This window comes from Curcuma longa, chromosome 11 (assembly GCF_044706935.1).
Source record: "Curcuma longa cultivar G26 ecotype Majalengka, Jawa Barat chromosome 11, ITB_CL_G26_1.1, whole genome shotgun sequence".
NCBI lineage: Eukaryota > Viridiplantae > Streptophyta > Magnoliopsida > Zingiberales > Zingiberaceae > Curcuma > Curcuma longa.
Genome location: NC_133871.1, coordinates 30,288,439 through 30,312,545, shown reverse-complemented (window position 1 = coordinate 30,312,545; position 24,107 = coordinate 30,288,439). Strand labels below are relative to the sequence as shown.

Genomic DNA, 24,107 nt, shown 5'->3' with positions numbered 1-24,107 from the left:
CAATCTCATGACTTGGTCTCGGCACAGCTCCTGTTTCACGTGCGACCTCATGACTTGGTCTCAGCATACCTCCTGTTTCACTTGCCGATCTCATGACTCAATTTTTTGGCATAGCTCCTGCTTTACGCACCGACCTCATGACTCAGTCTCGGCACGCCTCCTACTTCATGAGCCAACCTCATGACTTGGTCTCGGCACGCCTCCAGCATCATGCACCGACTTCACGACTCGATCTCGCGCAGTACGCCTCCCGTTTCGTGTGCCGATCTCATGGCTCGGTCTTGTCCTGATTCCTGTATTCAAGATCAACTTCTTACACGTGATATTTATTGGAAGGCATGATCGTTCCACCTAAATCGGAGAGCACAAAACCGAATTCTTCCATGAAAACAAGAACGCACTCTAAAATATTTAGCAACAGATAGAACCAGAACAGGTACATTAGAATATTTCTCAAACGGTTGCTAATGCTTTTGAATGGAGAGCAGCTGTTATAAAAAAGTAGCCCATGCCCATGGGCACAGGTACACACACATATACCTCAATTTTTTTAAATAATTAAATTCTTTTCTCACGTCGAATTTTAACTTAAGCGTTGGAATAGTTTATCGAGATCCAACCCTCATGTCATTCTAACCTTTTTTTTTATTTTTTTAGTGCTTTTTAGAAATTTTCTTTTTTCCGGATAATTCTCTTGGAAGAGCCTACAAGTCGATCAAGTCTTGAATCTGAGTATTAATAGAAATAATTTATTAAATAATTAATTAATTTGAGTTATCTATACTGCCGATCGATCGATATGATGATGGACGTACGACGTGCATCAGAAATAATCAACCAACGAGAGACAGACAGAGGAGAGGAGGTACCTGAGCCACCAACAGACCCGGCCATGCATGCCCTGGCATGTGAGGACCAACGAGAGACATACGGAGGAGGTACCGGACAAACTCGATCGATCGGAGGGGAGAGGAACGATCGATGGATGAGCTGCCACTGCCACTTCCACTTCGTGGGGACGTACGGAGACGGCGACACCCCCCGCGTCGACGCCCCCACTTGCTGCTGCTCCAAACTGTACGCCTCTTCCACCTCCTCCTCCTCTGTCCTCTGTCGGCTTCCTCCTCCGCCACCACCGCCACCAGCCGGCACAATAAATCATAATAATTAAATTTAACGAATTAAATAAATAAATAAATAAATAATTATCACAATTCGTTCGGTTGATTGGCCTACGTCATCCGTTACGCAAGGGCGTCTCGGTTTATATCTATATACATTGTGTGTGGTAATGTGGTGGGACCCAGTGATGACTACGAATCAGGGAGAAGGTATGGTATGATAATTGGTGTCCACTAACGGCTTCGGAGCAATAATTAAACGAGTGCTAGTGCGCTGGTACTAGTACTATATCATGTGAGCCATCCCTAGCCATAGAAACGAAACGTGCCTTACCCACTACTCTTCCGGCGGAGATCGACGAGCGTCGCGGAAGCTTCTGGGATCTTCTGGGAGGCTGGCCTTTGGGATTCGGGCGGAATAATGCAGGACCTCCGCCCCTTCGCCGGAGGAGTCTTCGGTGGCGGCGGATGGCCGGCGGGGCAGCATCAGCAGCACCAGCAACCGGCGAAGTGCCCCCGTTGCGAGTCGACCAACACCAAGTTCTGCTACTACAACAACTACAACCTCGCGCAGCCCCGGCACTTCTGCAAGGCCTGCCGCCGGTACTGGACCAAGGGCGGCGTCCTCCGAAACGTCCCCGTCGGCGGCGGATGCCGCAAGTCCAAACGGTCGTCATCCTCCTCCTCCTCCTCCTCCAAAGCCACCTCGCAGCCTTCCGAGAACGCCGCCGCCGCCCCGTCCGACAGCCCCCAGCATCGCCGCCCCCGCCTTCTTTCCTTCTCCTCCGATTCGATGAGCGACATCTCCACGGCGGTCCGCGATCCGACTCCCCCGACCCTCCCTCGGAGCCCTTGGGCCCTCCTTTTCGCCCGGCGCCCGAAATCTTTCCGGATCCGCCGGCGACGGGGCTCGGCTTCTCGGATCCGCCGCGGGCCAAAGCGAAGGCCGCACCGTCCGTAGATCAGGCTGTGCCAGCGGATCCGCCTCCTCGCGGCGGCACGGTGCCCTGGGCGGGCGGCAGTTTGGATCCCCAACTCTTCGATCTCGCCAGCGCCGTCGATCCCTCGGCGTACTGGAATCCCAGCCATTGGATGGACGCCGACCACACTCTATATCTCCCTTAGCGCCATCCGACCGTCCAAGTAATCACCTTCCCCTTCCCTAATCCTACTTCACATATATTTGTCTTGACAACGACTTAACGACGACTACTTGAAGGTAAATATCTTTTTCACGCCTTGTGGATACCACTAATCGTTAATTACGCTGTGATTAGCCGACTTCGTAAGCCAGTTTTAAAAGTGGTTAGGGTTTGAGGTGGAAGAGATAGGGACGGGTTTTGATTTGCGCAAACCGCCCTTTTAATGTCTGTTAATGGCGGAGTCAAATGGATTAAGCGGACGGCGACTCGCCACGTCGAACCTTGTCGGCATGGGAATGGAGGGCGGCCATTGATGGGCCGCCTCCGAGACAGCGCCGCAACGATTAAGTTTAATTTAATGGATTCGGATCGAGTTAATGCCATATGCTTACGTGGTTTGTAATCCTCAATAAATATTGATATTTCAGTGTGCTGATGAGATAATTAAGGCCATGATTGTTTGCTGAGATTGTTTTTCTTCCTATGTGTTTTGGTGGCCTTTGAGAATGAGATGATTCTTCTTTGCTTATAGTTTGGAGGATTGGGTGCGATCGATGCTTTGCTGATTCCAGTGCTGCTAGAGTGCTGCTAGATAGATAGGATGCTACTGTCTGTGATCTCTGTATAGTTTAAAATCTCAAGTTAGATGGAAAAAAAAATCATTTCCATGTACAAGGTTTAAATATGAAGTTGAAAGAAAATTTCTTTTCAAATATAATTTTAGATAATATTTCTAGTAATAAATTTTAATTTTCTTTCAATCGTTTTTTTTTTGTCTAAAGAAATGGATAAAAATAATATTTTACATATGATTTTTTTTCTTTAACTGTTTCCATTTTTTTATCACAAGAGAAATAGTACAGCGCCATTGTCAAATACGACCTAATAAATGAGATTTATAATTTATTTAGAATACATATCAACCTTCTTGAAGAAAATAATTCAATCCACAATCAAAATTTTCTCACATAGACGGAAACTTTAGCGATCGACTTTACGTTGCCCTTCCAAGCAATGTCTTGGAAGCAAAGAGAGAACCTATGATCTCTTCGTAGGAAGACTGGTGCTTCGATTGCCTTTTGCAATCATTTTTCTTCCCACTCGAATGTTTTGCCAGAGGACCACCGTCTTCAGCTGTCTCGCGGCCGCAAACATCGTCGGTATCTTGCATTCCGGCGCAGACTTTTGTTTTCCAGGTGATGCCCAAGGAATCAGCTTGATCTGCAAATAAAACCTTTGAAGCAGAACCAGCACAGATGTCTCTGTAAGTATCATAATCAGCAGCTCGTGTGTTCCCACCTTCTAGTAACTTTGAAAGGGGGTGTAATACTGAAACTAGATCGTGATTGTCCTCTAAGGAATTCTTCAAAGCTAAAAATTTTTGTACAAATTCCTCCTTGCTGAATTGGATCAGCGCAGATGTTCTATCGATGAAGAATACTGATCTGACTGAATCTAGACCGAACACTTTACTGATGCACTCCTTCAAATCCTGTGGCTTCAACTTGGCCGGAAATCCCCAAATAAGTGTGGTGTTAGCAAAGTTCACTGGCAGATACCTACGTTTATAATTTGGGTCCAGATACTCAGTGCCAGTATCTAAATGAACTACTGTCCCACTGCTCCAGCTAGGGTATAGAACATTGATGTACTTGTTGATCTTAGCATTTCTAGCCAGATCACATGATGGTGAACCGACGTCGAATTTGACGCCCATAAGAGAGCAGGCCTGAGCAAAAACGCATCCAGTCATAAAAGCATCATAACCTGCCTCATGCTTCGTGCCAGAGTTGAAGCAAGATGAACTGAAAGAAACATCATCACTGTGAGGTAAATTTTATGAATGCCAATCTCAAAAAGAGAAGAAAAAAATGGTTGCTAAGACAATGAACTCAAGCTTATACTTGGAAAGAGATTAAGGTGTTTGACATCCATAAATTATAGATGAGTAATGCTATGCTAATTAACATAGTGCAATACATAAGGGAAGTAAATGTTCCATCAGAGAAGTGTTAAATCAAAGGTCTCCATGCTATGAAAGAAAAAAGTATCTTTTGTCAGAGAAACAACACTCAATTGAATGATTAGTTCAGCAATGGGCGAGAAAGCATACGTTAGTATATCATGCTTCTTGCTTAGAAGAGAAATTCTGCCACCTTAGCTCAAGTACTAGCACATAGTTCTGTAGCAAACTATGTTATAGAAACAGAGTATACAAGGAAAAAAGATCAAGTGAGAGAAAGGAATTAACAGCAATTACAGGGAAAGGCAGAAAACCTCATGTGATAGAAGCAATTCCAGGGGCAGGCAGAAACAAGGATAATGATAGAATATTTGTCATACTATTATAAATCTTTCATATTGGTCAGTAATGAAGAGAAAGAAAAGGTCACATTCAAGAGGTATACTCCAGAGACATTGAGGCTATTTAGAGAAGGTTAATCAGAAGTGTGACCAAGGATTAGCTCATCCTGATAAACAGTCTGATTTTGATGATTATTCTGGAATGATTTGCGTAGTTTTTTGTCAAGAGGGGCAAAATGTACACACGACTCAAGGGAACAAAAGCACATGGAAGCATTAAACCTAGCCAAGATGGCATATAATGATGAAATATTGAAATTCTGACATTAAGCAAATCTTTTTTAATAGCTACTACAACTGTTAAAGATAGATTAAACATATAATAACAACAGATTTACACTTGAGAGTTTAAAATAGTATAAGAAAATATCCAACCCAAGAATATCAAAAAGTAATGAATGATCATGTATAGTTTGTTATTTCCTGATGCAGAAACAAATGAATAAAATAACTGAATTATGAAAGCTTACCTAGTTTCATCTGTTTGGACCTCAAATCTCAAGTAAGACTTGGAAGCGGTCTGGAAATTTGATGAAACATTGGGGCATAAAAGAGAGAAGGCAGAAGACAATGACTTGCTATTCTTTTTCATCAAAAACTGAATTGCTTGGTTTGAGTTCAGAAGGTGCTTAGTGTCAACGATGTGGGGGAACTTTTCATGGACAGCTTGCGCAAATTCCGTCAATGATGAAGGAAGAGGACCAAAAAATTTGTTGTATATGTGAGCTAAATCTGTTTATATAAAAGTAAATTGATCAGATGGTATTGGCAAAACTGGCAAAAAAGAGACTTCTATGAGCACAAACAGCATACCTAGAAGACAATTATGGCCAATAATCAATTTTCCTGCTGATTCAAGAAGATCAACAACATGTCGAAATCCAACAGCAGACTTGATTCTTTTTTCTGCATTTTTTCTCAAATCTTCAAGGACATCTTTCTGCATATAAAAAGCCAATGACAAAATTTAGTATACACATGGTTGAGCTTCAATCTACATGCAAAGTCCCTACTAACATAGTTTCCAAGATACTGTTCTAGAATATGGTAAGGTTAAAAGTTACAAAAGCTCTGCAAGACATAGCTTCATTTCATACCATCAATAAAGTTTTATCTTCATTTGTGTCTACATAGACTACCCTCCTTTGCCATGAGTTGTCCTCATCAACAACACGAACATACATGAGGTCATTGAAGTGCTTTTTCACAACCTGTAATTATTAGCTTTTGTTAGTAAAGGAAACCGGTATCTAACAACTAATGCATCTTTACACATTGCAAGTTAAGAATGAAAGACGATTTTATTGACAGGAGGTATCTTATAAATTGTCAGCAGCATGTTAACCAAATTGTTTGAGATTGAGAATAGTTAACCCTCATGTTTTAGATAACTGATATTATCCTAGTTATGGACTTAAGTAAATTGGTAGTTTCAAAATTCAACAATATACTTGATTATCACAAGAACAACATACCAAGCTATTGAGAAATAAAGAGAGAAGTGTAGGGTGGTCTGATGATTATTGTTCTAACAGATAATGATCACAATATTTTCTAAATAGGCTAGCTATGTCAGCAAGTATATTCTAGACACAATTTTGAACTGTTCAAAAACATAATACACATAAGCATATAACTCAAGTCACCAGTTATTCAGAGAAGCAGAATCCTCATAAAATTAGCAAATGAAATAGTGGCTTCAACAAAATTACAAGAAGTTCAAGAACAAGCCAACCATCTTTTGTAGCACATTTTTTAAAATATTAAATTCACAATGTTTTCACTGGAACAAAAATAGCGACAAGTGATGATAAACTGTAAAAGCTGCAAGATGAATTGACTTCAAGATACCTACTATTATCCCAAAATAAAATAGGAAACTGTGAACTCAAGCTCATTTAAGAAATAAAATGCATATGTATGATCAAATCTCGTAGCAAGGAAAATAAAATTCATACTATAGCTTATTGAAGCAAAAATATCAACAACAAGCAGTCAGGTCCCATCTATAAGGTTTAGAGATAATCATTTTAACAGTTCAGACAACAATATCACTAGTCAAACAACCTCTAGTCTATCTTTTGCTATTTAAACTAAAGTTATAAAAAATCCTCTTCTATGTAATCTCTCACTAATCCTAATAGAATAATCCATTCTAAAGAGTCCATCCATTTTCTACATTGATTAAATGATAGTAGCACTACATTAAAATATTACATTACCAGTTGAATCAACTTCAGCTGGTGGGAGGTAAACCCATTTAGCATGATAGCAGGACGCATCTTAAAGAAAACTGTTTGAAACTGTGAGTTGTTGCTACCAGCATCTTCTTTGTCAATGTAACCTTTGTCAGGACTTCTAAATATAGAATCATGCCATTCACGAAGCTTGTTCTTCATCCTCTCTGAAAAAAGAATGTCAGATGTTCTTGCTATTGGTATCTCCACGGGCTCCTCGAAATTACAAAAGGAATTAGCTAATCCCTCAAGGTATGCTGAAGATAAACCTTTGAGGGCTTCTCCTTCTTGTTCTCTGGATAAATAAGATATTCCTGGGATTAACAAATGCTTAAGATTTATACAAGTTGAACATCAAGTATACACTGGTAACTACAACTGATGAGTTCTATGACACAGCACAGGAAATTTCTAACAGATTAAAAGGGCATGTGAGTCCACATCACCCAACGAGCCATGGAAGGAGTCCCCTTGCCTCTCCAAATTTAACAAATGACTAAGTAGATAGAACAGCTGATTGAGATTTATCTAGGGATGGTATGATGGAAAGGCAACACTGTATGTAAAGCAGGATGTGAAGAACTTGATTGAGTAAAGCACCTTCATATATGCATGCATTGAAGTCAAATTGGTAATTAGCAAGGAAGTCGATAGATGTTGTTTGCCAGAGGAAATCATCAGATGGCCCATGAAGTGGCAACTCTTTCCGTGGAAAGATATAGAAGTTATGCCTGCAACGTAAAGAACTGCAGATGTCATACGAAATACAACAAATTTCTACAAACATGAAATCATACAGAATCTTATATTAATAACTAGGTGACCGTGATCGTAAGTAACACAAACTTTGACTACAATTACCTTCCAATGTCAGTCGAGACTTGTCTCACAGAACAAGCAAGTATGACTGATACATTATCCCAAAAATATCAAAAGAAGTGATAAGGTAAAAACATGCAAAAATCAGTCATGAATCAGTCTTCTGCTGGAACACATGAACAGTGTCTAATCTTTATCTAAAGCAGGTCTAGCTTCCAGAGGGAGAAAACGTGATAGAGAAGTTAATTCATCACTTCCATTTTCTCTAAAATCACGTTAAACCCTAACATAAGAAAACGAAAACCAAATGATGAAGAACACTAACGGGTGGGCGAAGAAGGAGCCCTTGGATGGCTCCCAGCGGAAGGGGCAGACACCAAACTGCAGGACGGCGAACTTCTCCGCGGAGTCCTTCAGCTTAAGGTAACGGACATCGGAGCGGTCGAACTCGAACGACTCCCTCCAGGGGGCACTCGTCACGCCGGTCATCTCAAGGTCAACGGCCACGAAGTCCGACTCCTCCACGCAGGCCCTCAGGCCCTCCAGCGCCGCGTCGAAATTGGACCTCGTCACCTGCTTCACGGCCACACTGCCGCCACCGGTCGCATCGGTGGAGAAGAGGCGGAGGCGAGGCGCCAGACCTAGGGTTAGGGTTCGGAAGCGCACCCAAACACAAGGCAGATTCCGCATCTCAAATCCCGCCACGACCATTCCGAAGTCCGAACTGGACCTTTTATAGCAAAATCTGTGTTCGAACGCAAAATTATAATTTACAAGCCCAATTCATATAGTGCTTCTTATTTTTAATTGAAAATAATAATAATAATAATCTTATTTTTCTGAATGAGTATCTATATTGTATTTCTAATACGTTGAAAATAAATAAAATATAAATTTTATTAATTGAGTCTATATTGTTGCTAAATTATTATAAGGTTAATTATGCCCTCAGTTGAGCTTGTCTCAAACTAGTTAAGTTTAGATATGCTTTTTATGCCTTGAGATGATTAATAAATAAATTTTAAAATTTGGGATTTCTTGGAGTATAATTAAGTTAGTTATAAAATTTATTAAAGTGGATAAAAATCAAATTTTGACGAAATCAAAATAATATCTTCTTACGTCGTGATCAACTGTACTTTTTCATTTAAATGATCAAAACCAACTGTTAAAGTAGTAGATTCTTTTTTTTTTACTTAAAAAAAGCATTCTATTAAAACTGTATTGATTTAATCCAACTAATCAAAATCAAATAAACTGAATTTATTTGGATAAATCAAACCAATTAAATTTTAATAAATTTATTTGGATAAATCAAACTGGATTTATTTGGATATAATCGATCTCTGTAGATTTCCAACAAAGTACTCTAACTTGGTAGTTTCCACCTTCAGGATTGAGCTTGGTTCACATAATTGTTCAATCCATGCTCCACCCAATTAGCAATTCCTGCAAGCTATATCACATAATTGTCCAATTCATGTTCTATCCAATTAGCCTGGCACAAGCTAGATCAGTCTCGGAAGCTCAGTCAATTTGGAGATCAATCCGTTTTGTTAATGTAATTTCTGTCGAGAAATGAACTGAGCACTCTGTTGCAGCATGGAGACGATCTTGGTGGGCAAAGAGGAGAAGCTCTTGCTTTCGGAAATTGGAAGCAGATCAGAGAACAAAAGTGAAGGGGAAAAAAATAGATTAATAGCGCAACTGTACAGAGGAGTGTTCCATGTCTACAAGAAGTCGAGAACAAAAACTAGTATGATCACCACACCGACACTATCGTGAAGGAGGTAGCAAGACACATACAGACGCACCTGTGGCATCCGTGGAGCTGGGCGTCATGTCCCATGAGCTAAAACCACGGCCAAGAAGAAGTCGAAACGAAGCAGACGGCGCCGGATTCCTCGCCGGGGAGGACGGGTGTCCGACAGAGGGGGCATGTGGCGTGCTGGTAGTCGAGCCACTTTTCCAAGCAGAGCTTGTGGAAGAAATGGCCGCAGGGGAGCCGGTTCACCACCGAGTCCGGCTCGAACCGGGCGAGGCAGACGCGGCAGTCGGCGGTCTGCTCCCGGCTCCGCCCGAGGGCGGAGCCGAACCGAACCGGCCTGCACTGGCTGCGGAACCGCTCCGTCAGGCTGTGCGGCTCCTGCGGCTGATCTCCAGCTGCGTGATCCGACGGCGACGGAGGCGGCGCGCGGAGGCGGAGGAGTTGGCGGAGGGAGCGGAGGAGCTGCTTCAGGATGGAGATGGTGAGGGCAGTGTTGACGAGCACGAGAGTGAGCACGCTCTCCGATGGGGTGGGGAGGTTCGAGAGCCCCATGGCCGTCCGGCTGGGAAATTCGACGGTCGCGATTCGTACACCGAAATCCTTCGGATCGCAGGCTTAGGAACCTTTCCAAATCGTATCTGGAGACAAATTCAGAAGGATCAAACGTTCATTAAGGTCGATTTCCAAGAAACTGCAGAGTTCGGAGGGAGCAAAAGCCCTAAATTAGGATTATACAAATAGGTCGATCGAAAAAATTGTAGAACAAATTAAAAATGCCAGACTTGTTCCATCAAGTAATTTCAAACTTCTCAAACCAGAAAGAAAACGAGATCAACCAATCATGAATCCATCCAGCAAAAAACAAAAAAACCAACCAGGGAACACCAAGACACAAGATTGATTGAAGAGCAAGCATCAAAGAAACAAAACATGAACAGATCGGAGGTACTCACAGCTATCAGCTTGCGATTCGTTCTTCTCTTCGGAAATTTTCTCGATGAGGACGGAAGCTAAGAAGAGCGGGGCAGCAAGAAGGCCAAAGGCCAGTGGGTTATTTTATAAACACGAATAGCGGTAACGTTACCTCTCTGATAGTCTTCACGGGCTTCTCAAACTTCACCGCTCGCCCATCAGCATGTTCTTAAACTCACCTCCGGTTCGCCGCACTCCCTCACTTTACCTTCTGCCACTTCTGCCACGAAGAGATAATGCTAACAATTCATTCGGCCCCGCCGGGTCTTCAGCCGCCCAACCACCTCACCTTCCTCTCTCGTGGTGAGCGGGCCCCAGGACCATTTCCAATCATCGTGCGCAAAGTGGAGGCGAGTGAACTTTTGGTCGGTTAGAAAAGCGCGTGTGTTCGGCCAAATGATACCTAGTACTCGATGACTAGAATTTGATATTCCTCCTGATTTCAATAATTAATAAATAAATAAATTAAATTAAATAAAAAAAGAAGGGAATAATTGAGTCCTAATCACACGGCAAAGCACCTCTGCATGAGTATTTCCCAGCAGTGATTAATTATAAATTTTAATAAATAAAAATGTGACGTTTGGCAGAACGCTGATTGGCCGGGACCAGGGGACGACGCTGGACCAGCACGTGGCAGCATTCAAGAGGTGCGACGATCTGTGTCTCCTAGATCAGGCGACACATGTATAGAGACTGGTCTTGGCCATCACCTTCACCTTGTTAGGGGACCGATCACTTCGATGACTACGCTACTGATCACCACCAGGTTTCAGTGTTGCATGTGTCCGTTTCTGATTCGTTCACGAATCTATTTACTGCAACCGCCGATCTTGGAGATCCTGCTAACTTAGATCATGAGAGGATCCAAGGAGAAATACGTGTCTGTAATAGTAGGAAAAAACAAAACAGCAGTGCAAAGTAAATGGATCATTTCTGGTAGTTATTCTCACTTGACACAACGTCAACAACACATTCTTTATCAAATAACAGCCTCAACACACAAAGTAAAAAAATTAAGGAACCTAAATACCAAGACCCACGGAAGCATAAGTATCACAACACACGATATGGAAGGGAATCTGGATAAGAGTACTGCAACTGATCATCTGTTTCCTCCTACTTCACTTCCTCCACCCTAACAAGATCAGCATGCCCAACTCTTTTCCTCAAGCATCTCGTCAAGTTAGCAGCATCGACTCCATCTCCAACCAGCACGAGCTCATCCTTCTTCTCCCCTTGCACTCCCACCGAAGCCACCCCAGCTGATCATCAAGATCGCACTATAGTTTTTCAGCAACCAATGAACTCTTATCGTGCAGTATAGTAGCTGTACGTACCTACTGAAGCAACAAGTTTCATGGCTTTCGTGCGGCATTTGTCGCACTTTATCTCTACTCTGATCACCATCTTCTGCTGCAGAGACAAATTAATGCCGTCACCATCTTCTGTTAAGTTAAAATATGGAGAGGGGAATTGTATGGCGTACCTTCATATTCTTCTTTTCTGAATGTGGGTTGGAGAAGAAGAAGATGGATATTGTGTATAGATCTGTGATCTGGATGAGAAGGCAATGGAGCTTATTGAGAGGAATGCACAAGGAAGGGCCTTTATATAGGCAGAGCCTCCTTCCCTGACTCAGTGGTCTTCTGCTCTGGTGGTACCCACTACCGCGCGACTACAAGTCAACTTAAACAGAGCAGTTGACTTCAGCGTCTAGATGGTCACGACTGCAAAAGTTGGTGAAACTTAAAGCAGTTAATGACAAATTGAAAGACCAAGTCGTCTATGAAATATCATGCCGTTTTCTACTTTTGTGTAAAAAAAAAATGGAATATAACATTTTAGTACCCTCGCCGCCATCCGATCATCTATGAAAAAGTAAATTAAAAAATTATAATTAATCATAACGGAGAAAAGTATTACTCAGATTCATCGAGATTTAAATTCTTATCCTTTTTTATTGCCGTTTACTACTTTTTTGTTAAAAAAAATGGAATCTACCATTTTAGTACTCTTATACGATCGATCTCATGATCATCTATGAAAAAATAAATTAAAAAATTATAATTAATCATAACGGAGAAAAATATTACTCAGATTCATCGAGATTTGAACCCTTATTCTCTTCATAAATTTACTTTCGTAATCAACTCAGTTATATCCTGAGTTTTATATCTTCATGTTTGGTTCATTGTTTATTGTGGAGTAGAGAAATTACAATTTTATAAAAGTAAAAAAGAAATTCAGAAAGAATGGGGGGCAAAGTGAAAGTTTCACCGTAGTACTAAAATCGAAGCCATTTACTTTTTGCCCCCTCTCGGGCGTCCCCCCGGTCTCGAGTGTTTCCGCGTTCGCTGAGATCTGGATTAACCTACGCCGCTCGTCACTGCGGCGCACGATAGACCGATTCCCTTCTTCCTCGAAGTTTCTACCCTTCGCCGCCGACGATGGCGTCCCCCACCGGAAGCCCCAACACCTCCGCAAACTACGACACGCAGGCCCTCTTCAAGCCCCCTAACGCCAGCCCTAGTGCCGGTGGCATTCCACGGCAGCCGTTCCCTCCTACTTCTGCCTACCCGTCTCCGCTACCGACGTCGACGTTTCCGGCTCCGACGCATCCCGGCGCCTTCTCGTACCCCCCGGCTACTCCGCCTTTCCACCACCATCCTTTCCTCCACTACCCCCAGGAATCCCTCCACCGTCCCCCAGCCATCTACCCCCCTGTGGCTCCCCATCTGCCGAACCCCAATCCTAGCACTAACCCTAGTCCTAGCTCCAACACCAATCCCGGTGCTCGCCTTATGGCCCTCCTGAACCCTCCCGCGAGTTCCCAACTCGAATCTGCCGTCTCGATGCCGCCTCCTTCTTCCACGCAATTGGAATTCCTCACCCCTTCAGCAATCGGCGTGCTTTACCCTGTGCCTTCAGCCCCACCTGCTTCTCTGGCCCAGCCAGCGCCGACGAGGATGCCGAGCAACAAGTTGCCTAGGGGTCGGCTTCTCAGCACAGGGGCACGTGCTGTCTATGATGTTGATTCACGTCTGCCGGGAGAGAAGCAGCCGCCGCAACTTGAGGTGACACCGATCACCAAGTATATATCTGACCCAGGGCTTGTTTTGGGGCGGCAAATCGCTGTCAATCGAACCTACATATGCTATGGGCTTAAGCTTGGTGCTATTCGGGTGCTGAATATCAACACTGCTCTGAGATCGTTACTAAAGGGACATTCTCAGGTGGATCTTAAGAAACATTGAATTAGACATAGTAATACTTTCTACTGTTGATCAGTAAAAAAATTCCATTCTGTTTTATGCATCTTTGGTTTATTAAGATATCATTATAATCAGGATATTGTAGTACTTATAGTTAATACATGCAGATAAAGTTTGTCCTTGCAGATCTGAGCCTGTTGGCAACTTGAGTGTGGATATTATTAATATTCACGAATCCGTTGTTAAAGATTTAGGATTGTTAGATAAGTCAGTTTTTGCATGCTAAATGGATTTGTTTGTGCAAGAGTTTTAATTGAAAACTTATACTTTGTTTCTCAGCCATAGTTTATGTTCTGGACATCTTTATTCATCTTGACATCTGAATTTTTTGGCTGAAACAATTAAATGTGTGCTTTCACTGTCATGTTGGTTGATGGAACATGGATTAAAATAGACGGTCATTTCATTAATGTGATGTTGGCTACTTAATCAATCATATGTTAATTATTCAATGTAATGTTGGTTGCTTTTCTGATGCATAGCAAAGATCTTCTATTGAAACTGTAAATTTATTCTGTATGTTGAGCATGGTACCCAAAGAAATTAAATTTTCACATGGGTTATTTGTTATCTAATTATGTTGGCAGTTCATTTGACAATATTATTCTGGAGTTGTCTCTGATTTACATTGATAAACTAGTTTCTACAAATTTATATTGGCAGACTAGTGTCCCCAGGCAAGCAAGTTATGGAGTACTAAGATCCAAGATTCCTCATTGTTTATTACACATTAATGGTAAATTAATGAAACAGAACTGTTCATGCCAGATGGCTCAATTCATACCTTGTAGAACCTAACAAAATCCATTGTGTTTGCTAATACTCTCTTTCCTTTGACTCATGTAATGGCATATACCAGATTTCCCAACAATGATTTCCCATGCACAATGTTTCCCTAATTTGACTCTCACATATCATTGTGTTCCTTGCTGGCAGTACATGCCATTCATAAATATATTGCTTTCTATTCATTGTTATCTATGTACAGGATTTTTTTGACCTGCTTATTTAGAAACATTCTTGCGATATCTTTTATGTGTTTTATCTCTTTTGAGATATTCCTCAATCATTTGGAGGCACAATCTGGAACTTCTTATTGTGCAACTTTGCTTTTATTTTATTAAGGCTTTTAGATTTATGTGATTTGTGACTTTTGTAGAGAGTCACAGACATGGCTTTCTTTGCTGAAGATGTGCACCTTTTAGCCAGGTACTTGCGTGGTTTTCTGTTCTTTTATTTTCCTTCTTTGGCCTTAACATTCTGCTCATTTCATTTATTGCCAGTGCAAGCATTGATGGAAGGGTTTATGTGTGGAAGATTGATGAGGGGCCTGATGAGGAAAACAAGCCACTGATTACAGGAAAAGTTATAATGGCTATACAGATTGTTGGAGACAGAGAGTCATATCATCCCCGAATTTGTTGGCACTCGCACAAGCAAGTAAGGCTATCTTTAAAGTTTGCACGATCTTGTTTGATACAACTATGGTTGTGAACATGGTTTCAAACTTTCCTTAAATTTACCAATGTAGGATGCATCTTTTGCTACAGCTTATTTTCCATACTTATCATATCTTGGTGTTCTTGTTAATCCTACATTTCCTTTGCAGGAAATTATGTATGTTGGGATAGGGGTTTTGGTGCTAAAAATTGATATAAATAAAGTTGGAAGAGGAAAAGAATTTTTGGCCGAGGAACCACTCAAATGCCCCATTGAAAAGCTGATAGAAGGAGTGCAAATTATAGGTAAACATGATGGAGAGGTGACAGATTTGTCCATATCCCAATGGATGGTCACTCGTTTAGCATCATCCTCAAAAGACGGCACGGTTTGTACTTATGTTGTTTGAGTGTTTGATCTTTTAATACTGTTTTTGTGGGCAATACAATGATTCATATTCGATAGGTAAAATTCACTTTGTAAAACTTGCTGTTGCTTGTTTCTTGACTGCTCGCTAGTCTATTATATCAACACATCGTTTGAGGTAAATATTACATATGGGTGCAAAATCTGCAACGATTTGTTTAATTCCAAACATAATTTGCTTTGTTAGTGTTTGCATGCCAGAAAAATACAAGAAAACTAGTGTCACTCCAGAAGACATGAGGCATGTGCATGTAATACCAAAGATGAGAAAATTAATAATAGATGTGTCAGTTGTGGAGATAGCAGCTCTCTTGAGCTTGCATAATTTCTTTAAAAGGTGCCAACATAAATAGCTAGTATCTAGTTCTATAATGTTGCTTTGTTGCTATAAGTTAGCTTTACATGATATTAAATCTTTGCCTAACTTTCTCTTGCAATGGGGGTACGTGCCCAGCTATTGTCTAATGTGATTATATAGAGATTTTACTTAAGCACTTATGCCTCTATTTTCTCTATTATCTCATTAGTAAAATGTTAAATCTCACAAGATACACATGTTCTAGAGATAAGGCAATTAAGTAACATATGTTTCCTTTAGAATTAAGTTCCACGCTTACAAAGTTTAGTCTGCAGTCATAGCCTAACAAAACGCTCAATCTTTATTTTACGGGCTTGATACTACATTGGTGGTTTGATGATGATAATGACTGTTTCCTTTTGGGTTCTTTGTTACTGAGACTTACAGTAATGTTATTGTTTTTGGATGCCATGATTTGTTCTCATTGTTTTTCCACTGCTATTATCATTTTTGTGTTGTCTCACAGGTAAAGATCTGGGATGACCGTAAAGCAGTGCCCCTTTCGGTTTTAAGGCCACATGATGGCCATCCTGTCAACTCAGTGGAGTTCATGACAGCACCTAACCACCCTGAACACATCAATCTCATCACAGCTGTATGTATCCAATTGTGTATTTAAGGATGCTTGTATCACCAGCTATTTTTTGCCATACATGTTTTTCTTAGTTATCAATCTTTTGCCGTAGACTATTTTGTCCACAGTATGATGATCATTATGATAATTTTGAGATGAATGACAAGCTTCATTCTTAGTTTGTTATGATGCAGCTGGAGGTTGAGATGAATGACAACCTTCATTCTAAAATGACATTCTTTGATTCTTTACATCTTTCTTTTCAATGACATTTGTGGCTGCATTATTATCTGTGGCAGGGACCTTTAAGCCGAGAAATAAAAATTTGGGCTTCTACTAGTGAAGAAGGTTGGCTATTGCCTAGTGACTCTGAATCATGGCATTGCACTCAGACGTTGGACTTGAGAAGTTCTTCAGAACCTCAGATGGAAGAGGCCTTTTTCAATCAATTAGTAGTGCTGTCTCAAGCAAGCCTTATTATAATTGCAAATGCTAAGAAGAATGCTATTTATGCAGTGCATATTGACTATGGTCCATGTCCTTCTTCTACACACATGGACCATATAGCAGACTTCACTGTGGCAATGCCTATTTTGAGTCTTACTGTAACGCATGATATCCTGCCCGAGGGAGATAAAGTTGTTCAAGTCTACTGTGTACAGACACAGGCAATTCAACAATATGCTTTGGATTTAATTCAGTGTCTACCACCACCGATTGCTAATGTTGGGTTAGCAAAAGATCCTTCATCTCATGTAATCGAGGCTTCTAATTCTGAAGGATTACCTGTGCCAGAGTTGTCTAGTGAACACTACAGACCTAATACTGCTACGGAAGATGCTTCACCAGAAACCCTTCTTACTGATGGTAGTATGGATGGTGCATCTGCAGCTCCAGCTCTTGTAACCACAGATTCTTCTGAGGCCACCGGTGTTAATGAATCGTCGACATCAAATGTTGAAGTTAAACTCATTTCTCCACTTCTGAATGTGGATACAGATGCAATTCATGTTGCCTCATCTTCAGTTCCCTTTAACATGGACATAACAGGAAGTTCACCTTCTCTAAAGAGCCCTGCAAAAACTTCTGAGGATGCACTATCATTAAGTGGTCATGAAACTGATTACTCCGGTTTTGAGCATTCAATTGACAGGGGAGTATACACTGTTGTAACAAAAGAAAGTACAGAAAAGGATGGACTTAATACTGGACAGAATGATATATCCATGATATTTAATCCTCCTATGATGTTTAAACTTGGTGGAAACTCAACTCACCTAATTACTCCCTCTGAAATTTTATCTGGTGCGATATCTACTTCAGAAAACAGCAATGTCAATAAAAAACTGATTGAGGAGGTGAAGGAACAAGACTTAAACACTGGTGACAGCATTATAAATGCTGAAGTGGGTGTGGGTATGACAGTTCAACAAGAAACCAAATCTCAGAAGGTGCCTCAAGATTTTTCTGCCCTGGAGCTATCTCCTCAAGTTTCTATAGCTCACTTGGAGGTAGACGATGAGGCTTCTACTGTAATAGAAACTTCCTTTCAGGAAGCAAGTCACCCAGGTGAGGACATTGCTATTGTTGAGGCAAAGAAACACCTGTTAACTACTGGTAAGGAAGATGGACGAGATAGAACAATAAACGCAGCAGAAGATATTGCTGAACGTGCTGTTACTACAGTTTCTCAATCTCTCCTGGTTCCCAAAGGAAAGAAACAAAAAGGAAAACAACACCAAACATCCAGTCCTTCATCACCTTCCTCTAGCCTTCTCCATTCCACCTATTCTTTGAATGAACCAGCAGTCACTGAGAGTGTCCCTTCAGTTGATCCTGCTTCCACGGATATTCTTGCTATGCAGGAAATGCTGAGCCAGGTATAATATCATTTCACTTAAAGTTGAAATTACTAATTAAAATGGTCTTATTGCTCACTACATATCTATAGATTCTTTTAACAAGGATTGACTTTCTATTGCCCATAATCACACTAATGATTTGTGTTTTCTTCACTTTTATTGACGTGATTCACATTGTTCATTTTGTTCACCTTCAGATTGGATCAATCTGAGATCAATTTGTGGTAGCATTCAGACTTGATCAATTTTCTAAGGGTTGGTTTGGTATCTTGAGGCAGCATACAATGTCTTGGGCATGCTCCTTCCCTTCTTATTAGATCAAGACTAGCTGATTGGCCAATTGTTTACTATTAGGATATAGACTTGTGTGGTATTTTTTTGCATTTATATTGTCAGGGGTGAATTAATCACAAATTTCATTTCCTTGTAGGAAAACTAGTGCATGAAATGACTGACACTTGAGATCCCACCTTTGCTAGTGAAATTCAATACTTTGATAAAACATTCACCTATATGTGGTGCACAACCAACAGGGTATTCTTTGCTTTCTATTTGTAGCTGCTCTCCCTTTCATATCAGTATTGACATCTATTGCCATCAATTGTTGGACTAGCAGTTATGGTCTTTGGATAACATGTTTTATTCTTATGGTCATAATTTGTAAATCTGCACAGCTCCACTCTGGATTGAGATTGACAAATTTAGATTGAAATTTATTATAACTCAAGCAGCATTGAAGATGAAGAAGAGGGAAATGGTGCATCAAAGCTTTGTCATCACTATTACAAAGAGAAGGTAGAAGGCATAATGGGATAATGTGCAAATGGTTAATGGGTTTCGGTTAAGAAAATTTTTAGGTTTGAGGTTTATATAAAGGAAGTAGGTGTTCTGAATTTAATACTGTTAGTTGGTCATCTGGTGGAGACGAGGGTTTTATGGCATATAAGGCGAATGGTATGGTCCAGATGTAACTTCTCTGAGGCCCTTAGTTGGGAACTCAAACAATTGGCAATGCTTCTAATTATCTCGTCTAGTATTCCTCCTTGGTCTCACCAATGAAACTTGAGACATATTTATTTATCACCTGATACAAGTGATACAACTATAGTTTCAAGTGGCATGTCAAGACAACTATATTCACTCATGTCAATCCCATCAACAATGCTTTTAATCTTCTCGTGCAAAATTCTTCTTTGGCATAACCCCGTTAGATAGTCCAACGCAAACAAAGTGGAAGTAAATTAAAAATATTCAAGAAATAATCCTATGTCTAAAATGACTTGGTCAAAGTAGAGATGAATCTCATCTTCTAAACAAGATAATTACCAAATGAAAAAATTTCCTTACCTAACTATTCTCCTAAATAAAAGAATCTACAAAAATAAACCTTTTTTTTCCAATCTAAAACTCTAAAAAAATTAATTTCCTAATTTGTATATTCTCCTTCACTAAGGGGAGAAGAGTTGTTAGCATCAACAATTAGTGATACTTCAGAAAGGAATAGTAGAAACACAGATTGTATCTTGTCCTTCAAGGAGCAAACTATCTTTGTCATCTTCTTTGACATTTCTTCCAATTGATAAATTATTTTTCTTGTTGTTAGAGGAATTGAGTGTTGATTTTGTTCTCTTCCTTTTTTTATTACTCAAATTCTCATAAATAAGAATTGACAAGATTGATTACTAGTGGAAAAAAATATTGTAGAGATGATAATAGTAAGGATTTGGTACCAAATGGAAGAAGCATGTCCTCTGATAAGGTTGCCATGCAAAGATGGAGTCTCCCACTCAGTAAGGTAGCAAATCTTCTAATTTGAAAAATTGAAGCAATATAAATCAGAGTGACTCTTTTGGGCTATAATTTCTGTTTCTATGCTTCACTTCTTGCTTTAAATTTTAGTTGGGTTCACATCTTAGTTTTTGTTCTTTACAGGTAGTGAATATGCAGAAGGAACTGCAAAAGCAGATGAGTCTAATTGTGGCTGCTCCTGTAGCGAAGGAAGGAAAACGAATGGAGACTTCCTTGAGCCGAAATATAGAGAAGATGATCAAAGCTAATGGAGATGCTTTATGGGCCCGTGTTCAAGAAGAAAATGCAAAATATGAGAAGTTTGAGAAGGAACGTACGCAGCAAATCACCAATCTAATTGCTAACTATGTGAATAAGGACTTGCCAACCATTTTAGAAAGGGCAGTGAAGAAAGAACTTTCTACAATAGGATCCACTGTAGCTCGTTCAGTTGCACCTGCTATTTCTTCAGCTATAGCAGAGTCATTTCAGGTTATCTTCTGATTATGTGTTTTTATTTGGGCTAAACCTGGTCATTTTATCTTACTTTCCATGTTCCCTTGTTCTTAGAGGGGAGTTGGTGATAAAGCAGTAACTCAGTTGGAGAAGTCAGTCAGTTCTAAACTTGAAGCTACTGTTGCGAGACAAATCCAAGCGCAGTTTCAAAACTCTGGGAAGCAGATTCTTCAGGTATGCATTGTTTCAAAAAAGTGATGTATGTGTGTGTGTATCTGACTATTGAATTATGGCAAAAACTGTATGATGAATTAATCAAACAACATTATTATCATATATAGACTATAAGCTTAGGTTGAGGTATGCTATTCTTGTTTGAAATGAATTTGGTGGTCCTCTATATTGCTATTCGGCAGCACAATTTTGAAACTTATCTAAAATTTCACCAGACATATAGTGTTTGCTTCTTGGGCTTGGAAACTTATCACAACCTTTGGATTAGGATTTGTTAACATGCAGGCAGAATGCTGATACTGATAGTTGGAATGATTTGAAGACTTTATCTATTTAGTTTTTATCTCTTTAGAAAATGTGTTCCCTGGAATGGGAGCCTTGACGCAACGATAAAATTGCTACCGTGTGACTTGACGGTCATAAGTTCGAGTTGCGGAAATAATCTCTTGCAATGCAGGGTAAGGCTGTATACAATAGATCCTTCTCCGGGACCCCGCATTGGCTGGAGCTTCGTGCACCGGACTGTCTTTTTTTTTTTTTAAATTGAAAATGTATTCCCTCATTAATATGGATACTTCATATGTACATTTAGGAACAAAATGCATCTAGTGCCTCACTTGTCAAATAGTGGTAAATGCTACATATTTTTCATTGAACATAGCAGCTAGGATTTTCTCCATGATTTCATATACATGAAGGGGGTGCTTGTATTGAAGGAATCATAATATGCTTCCATGTCTGCAGTGGAGTGTAGGTATATAAGTAACAAATAAGTAATATCTAACCAATATTAGTTGTGTTAAATACAAAATTTGCTGACTTGATATTTTACTGGCCTTCTTGTTTAGACTGGATGACTGATATTTATAGTCCGCAGACTCCCTTCTATTTGAGGTGTACTGCAGGTATCTTATCCAACTAACCTATCGTTAGTAACACTCCTTGTGATAGTTTAACTTTAAAACAAACAAATACATCTAAGGACCATGTTTATGCGGTTTTTGAGGTAGGTCTATGTTTCTTGTGAACTCCTCACAAGAATCCTACATCTCTTTTATCTTGACTTGGGATATTGGCAGTTCCAAATATGAAGCTTATTATTTTATGTTGTTTTTCTGTTTGATATAGATGTTTGTTGTTCCCACTTTCAATTAGAAAAATGCAGTAATCCAGTCTAATACTTCTTTCTATATGAAACATGCAGGATTCTCTTAGGTTCTGTTTGGAATCATCTGTGGTTCCTGCATTTGAGCAATCTTGTAAAGCAATGTTTGAGCAAGTTGAAAATGCATTTCAGAAAGGAATGGATGAACATGCTGCTGGTGTTCATCAACAACTTGAGGCAGCAAATACACCTTTAGCAGTTACTTTAAGGGTAAGTTTCTCTATATCATAATCATCATTATCCTTGTTGCTGTTGCTCCTGCTACTACGCCTGTGCTGTCTATGATCTTGGTATCTTTTGCTTGGCTTATAGTCTCTTTAAACTGCAAGGTGAATCCTTTTATTTGTTTGTTTATGCAGGAAGCAATCAGCTCTGCATCTTCAATCACCCAAAGTCTCACTACTGAGTTAATTGATGGCCAACGAAAAATTTTGGCTCTTATTGCAGCAGGAAACACAAAGGTTCTAAACCCTCTGGTTTCCCAACAAGCTAACGGCCCGACAGCTAGCCTTTCTGAGATGGTAAAACTTCCATTCAGGATTCCCGTAGCTTACATGACTGATGGACAGACCGTCTTCTATTGCTTTAGTTGGATTACTTGATTTCCTTGTTAGTATGCAATTCAGTGATGCTTCATTCTATTTACATCAGGCTTCCCTGTCTCTCCTGCAGGTTGGGGCACATCTAGATCCGACAAAAGAACTCTCAAGATTAATTTCTGAGCGTAAATATGAGGAAGCATTCACACTGGCACTTCAAAGAAGCAATGTGTCAATAGTGTCTTGGCTATGTGCACAGGTACTGGTCTAATTCCTGTGGAACTTATTTAGTGGCTTGACATTGATATTTTCATGTCAACCTTTATGCTAAATTTTCTATCCCAACCCTTTCAGTTCCGCTCTTTTATACGTAACATGATATTGCAGGTGGATTTGCATGCGATTTGTTCCACAATGCCACTTCCCCTAAGTCAAGGGGTTCTTCTGGCACTTCTGCAGCAACTGGCCTGTGATATCGGCAATGAGACATCCAGAAAAGTTGGCTGGATGACTGATGTTGCTGTAGTAATCAACCCGGCCGACCAAATGATTGCGTTACATGTGCGACCTATCTTTGAGCAAGTATACAGCTTGTTGGGTCACCAAAGAGCCCTTCCAACGACTACTGCCCCTGAGTCAGCCAACATCCGCCTATTGATGCATGTTATAAATTCTGTACTCACATCCTGCAAGTGAATTATTCAGAGGGTTTATGCACATGTACAGAAGGGATTGAAGATAGAAAAGAAGTGGTGTATGTAGATTATAGAGGATGCAGGTTGGTTCCTCATCTCCTTTCTTTCTTCGACTTCTTTCTAGGTTTTGAATGAACAATTGTAAGCTAGAAACTCGATTTGGTCATGCATCATGGATTTTTAATTGAAAGATTTTGGTAGTGTTGAATCTTCATTTGGTGCTTATTAGCAAATAAGATAAAATATATAAGACAAACTTTTTTTTTGGTATATATGAACAATTTTTAAGATCATTTTAGTCTTAACTCTTTTAGTAAAACAGAAATGCCGTGAGGATTGTTCCTCAAATACTAGTGAGCAAAATGACAATAATTAATTAGTACACTCTTCAGCAAATATGCATTTAGTTAGTTTTTATATGATTTACTACTGTAATGCATAGCTAAAGATGATTTAACTATAAACTGTTCTCTTTTTGATGGTTCACATATAATTTACGTGTCACACATTTGTTGGATTTTTACTATCATATGCGTTTATTAGTTCCTACTTGTTCATATCATCTGTTTCATTGTACTTTTCTAAGCTATCTATTATTTTAATTGTTCATTCTACTCCAACTTATAATGTTCATATATTACTATATTACTTTGAACAACTAGTGACGTTGGGTACCACATTAGGAGCCACTTTGAATCATCTTAGTTAGAGTTATGCCAATTATGAATCAGTTTGTCATTTACCTTTCCTTTGTGAGATGATCAACTAGTGCGATTACCTCCTAAGATCGACAAAACTCCACGCGCCATAGTCGTAAGAATTCGAATGACGAATGCGACGACAAAAGGAAATTGAATGTACATAATCTCCTT

At 40.1% G+C, this 24,107-nt stretch overlaps 4 protein-coding genes and 1 pseudogene across 6 annotated transcripts; 2 read left to right on the top strand and 3 right to left on the bottom strand.

The window, feature by feature from the left end:
- The first annotated feature begins 1,359 nt into the window (after window positions 1–1,359).
- On the top strand, window positions 1,360–2,845 carry LOC141839909 (uncharacterized; annotated as a pseudogene).
- Window positions 2,846–3,127: 282 nt separating this feature from the next.
- On the bottom strand, window positions 3,128–8,373 carry LOC141839985 (poly(A)-specific ribonuclease PARN). The gene is made up of 7 exons (XM_074727856.1): window positions 8,009–8,373; window positions 7,465–7,595; window positions 6,850–7,178; window positions 5,725–5,838; window positions 5,441–5,567; window positions 5,098–5,359; window positions 3,128–4,068 (listed from the first exon to the last, which is right to left on the bottom strand). The coding sequence occupies exons 1-7, from the start codon at window positions 8,371–8,373 to the stop codon at window positions 3,258–3,260; spliced, it is 2,139 nt and encodes a 712-aa protein (XP_074583957.1). The 3' UTR covers window positions 3,128–3,257.
- Window positions 8,374–9,359: 986 nt separating this feature from the next.
- Window positions 9,360–10,476, bottom strand: LOC141840783 (putative E3 ubiquitin-protein ligase XERICO). Of its 3 annotated transcripts, XM_074728846.1 has the most exons (3): window positions 10,405–10,476; window positions 9,498–10,089; window positions 9,360–9,413 (listed from the first exon to the last, which is right to left on the bottom strand). In XM_074728846.1, the coding sequence occupies exon 2, from the start codon at window positions 10,001–10,003 to the stop codon at window positions 9,536–9,538; it is 468 nt and encodes a 155-aa protein (XP_074584947.1). In that variant the 5' UTR covers window positions 10,004–10,089; window positions 10,405–10,476; the 3' UTR covers window positions 9,360–9,413; window positions 9,498–9,535. The 3 variants fall into 3 exon arrangements, with proteins under 3 accessions (XP_074584947.1, XP_074584946.1, XP_074584949.1); XM_074728845.1 differs by having other exon boundaries at window positions 9,360–10,089; XM_074728848.1 differs by having other exon boundaries at window positions 9,360–10,074; window positions 10,405–10,473.
- An 862-nt stretch (window positions 10,477–11,338) lies between these two features.
- Window positions 11,339–11,990, bottom strand: LOC141841895 (heavy metal-associated isoprenylated plant protein 47-like). The gene is made up of 3 exons (XM_074730094.1): window positions 11,913–11,990; window positions 11,764–11,839; window positions 11,339–11,688 (listed from the first exon to the last, which is right to left on the bottom strand). Exons 1-3 carry the CDS (start codon window positions 11,916–11,918, stop codon window positions 11,543–11,545), a joined length of 228 nt encoding a protein of 75 aa, XP_074586195.1. The 5' UTR covers window positions 11,919–11,990; the 3' UTR covers window positions 11,339–11,542.
- Window positions 11,991–12,759: 769 nt separating this feature from the next.
- On the top strand, window positions 12,760–23,425 carry LOC141838609 (varicose-related protein-like). Its single transcript, XM_074726134.1, has 12 exons — window positions 12,760–13,659; window positions 14,858–14,907; window positions 14,982–15,138; window positions 15,308–15,526; window positions 16,389–16,517; window positions 16,796–18,376; window positions 20,291–20,638; window positions 20,717–20,836; window positions 22,041–22,211; window positions 22,361–22,522; window positions 22,674–22,799; window positions 22,928–23,425. The coding sequence occupies exons 1-12, from the start codon at window positions 12,874–12,876 to the stop codon at window positions 23,234–23,236; spliced, it is 4,158 nt and encodes a 1,385-aa protein (XP_074582235.1). The 5' UTR covers window positions 12,760–12,873; the 3' UTR covers window positions 23,237–23,425.
- The last annotated feature ends 682 nt before the right edge of the window (window positions 23,426–24,107 follow it).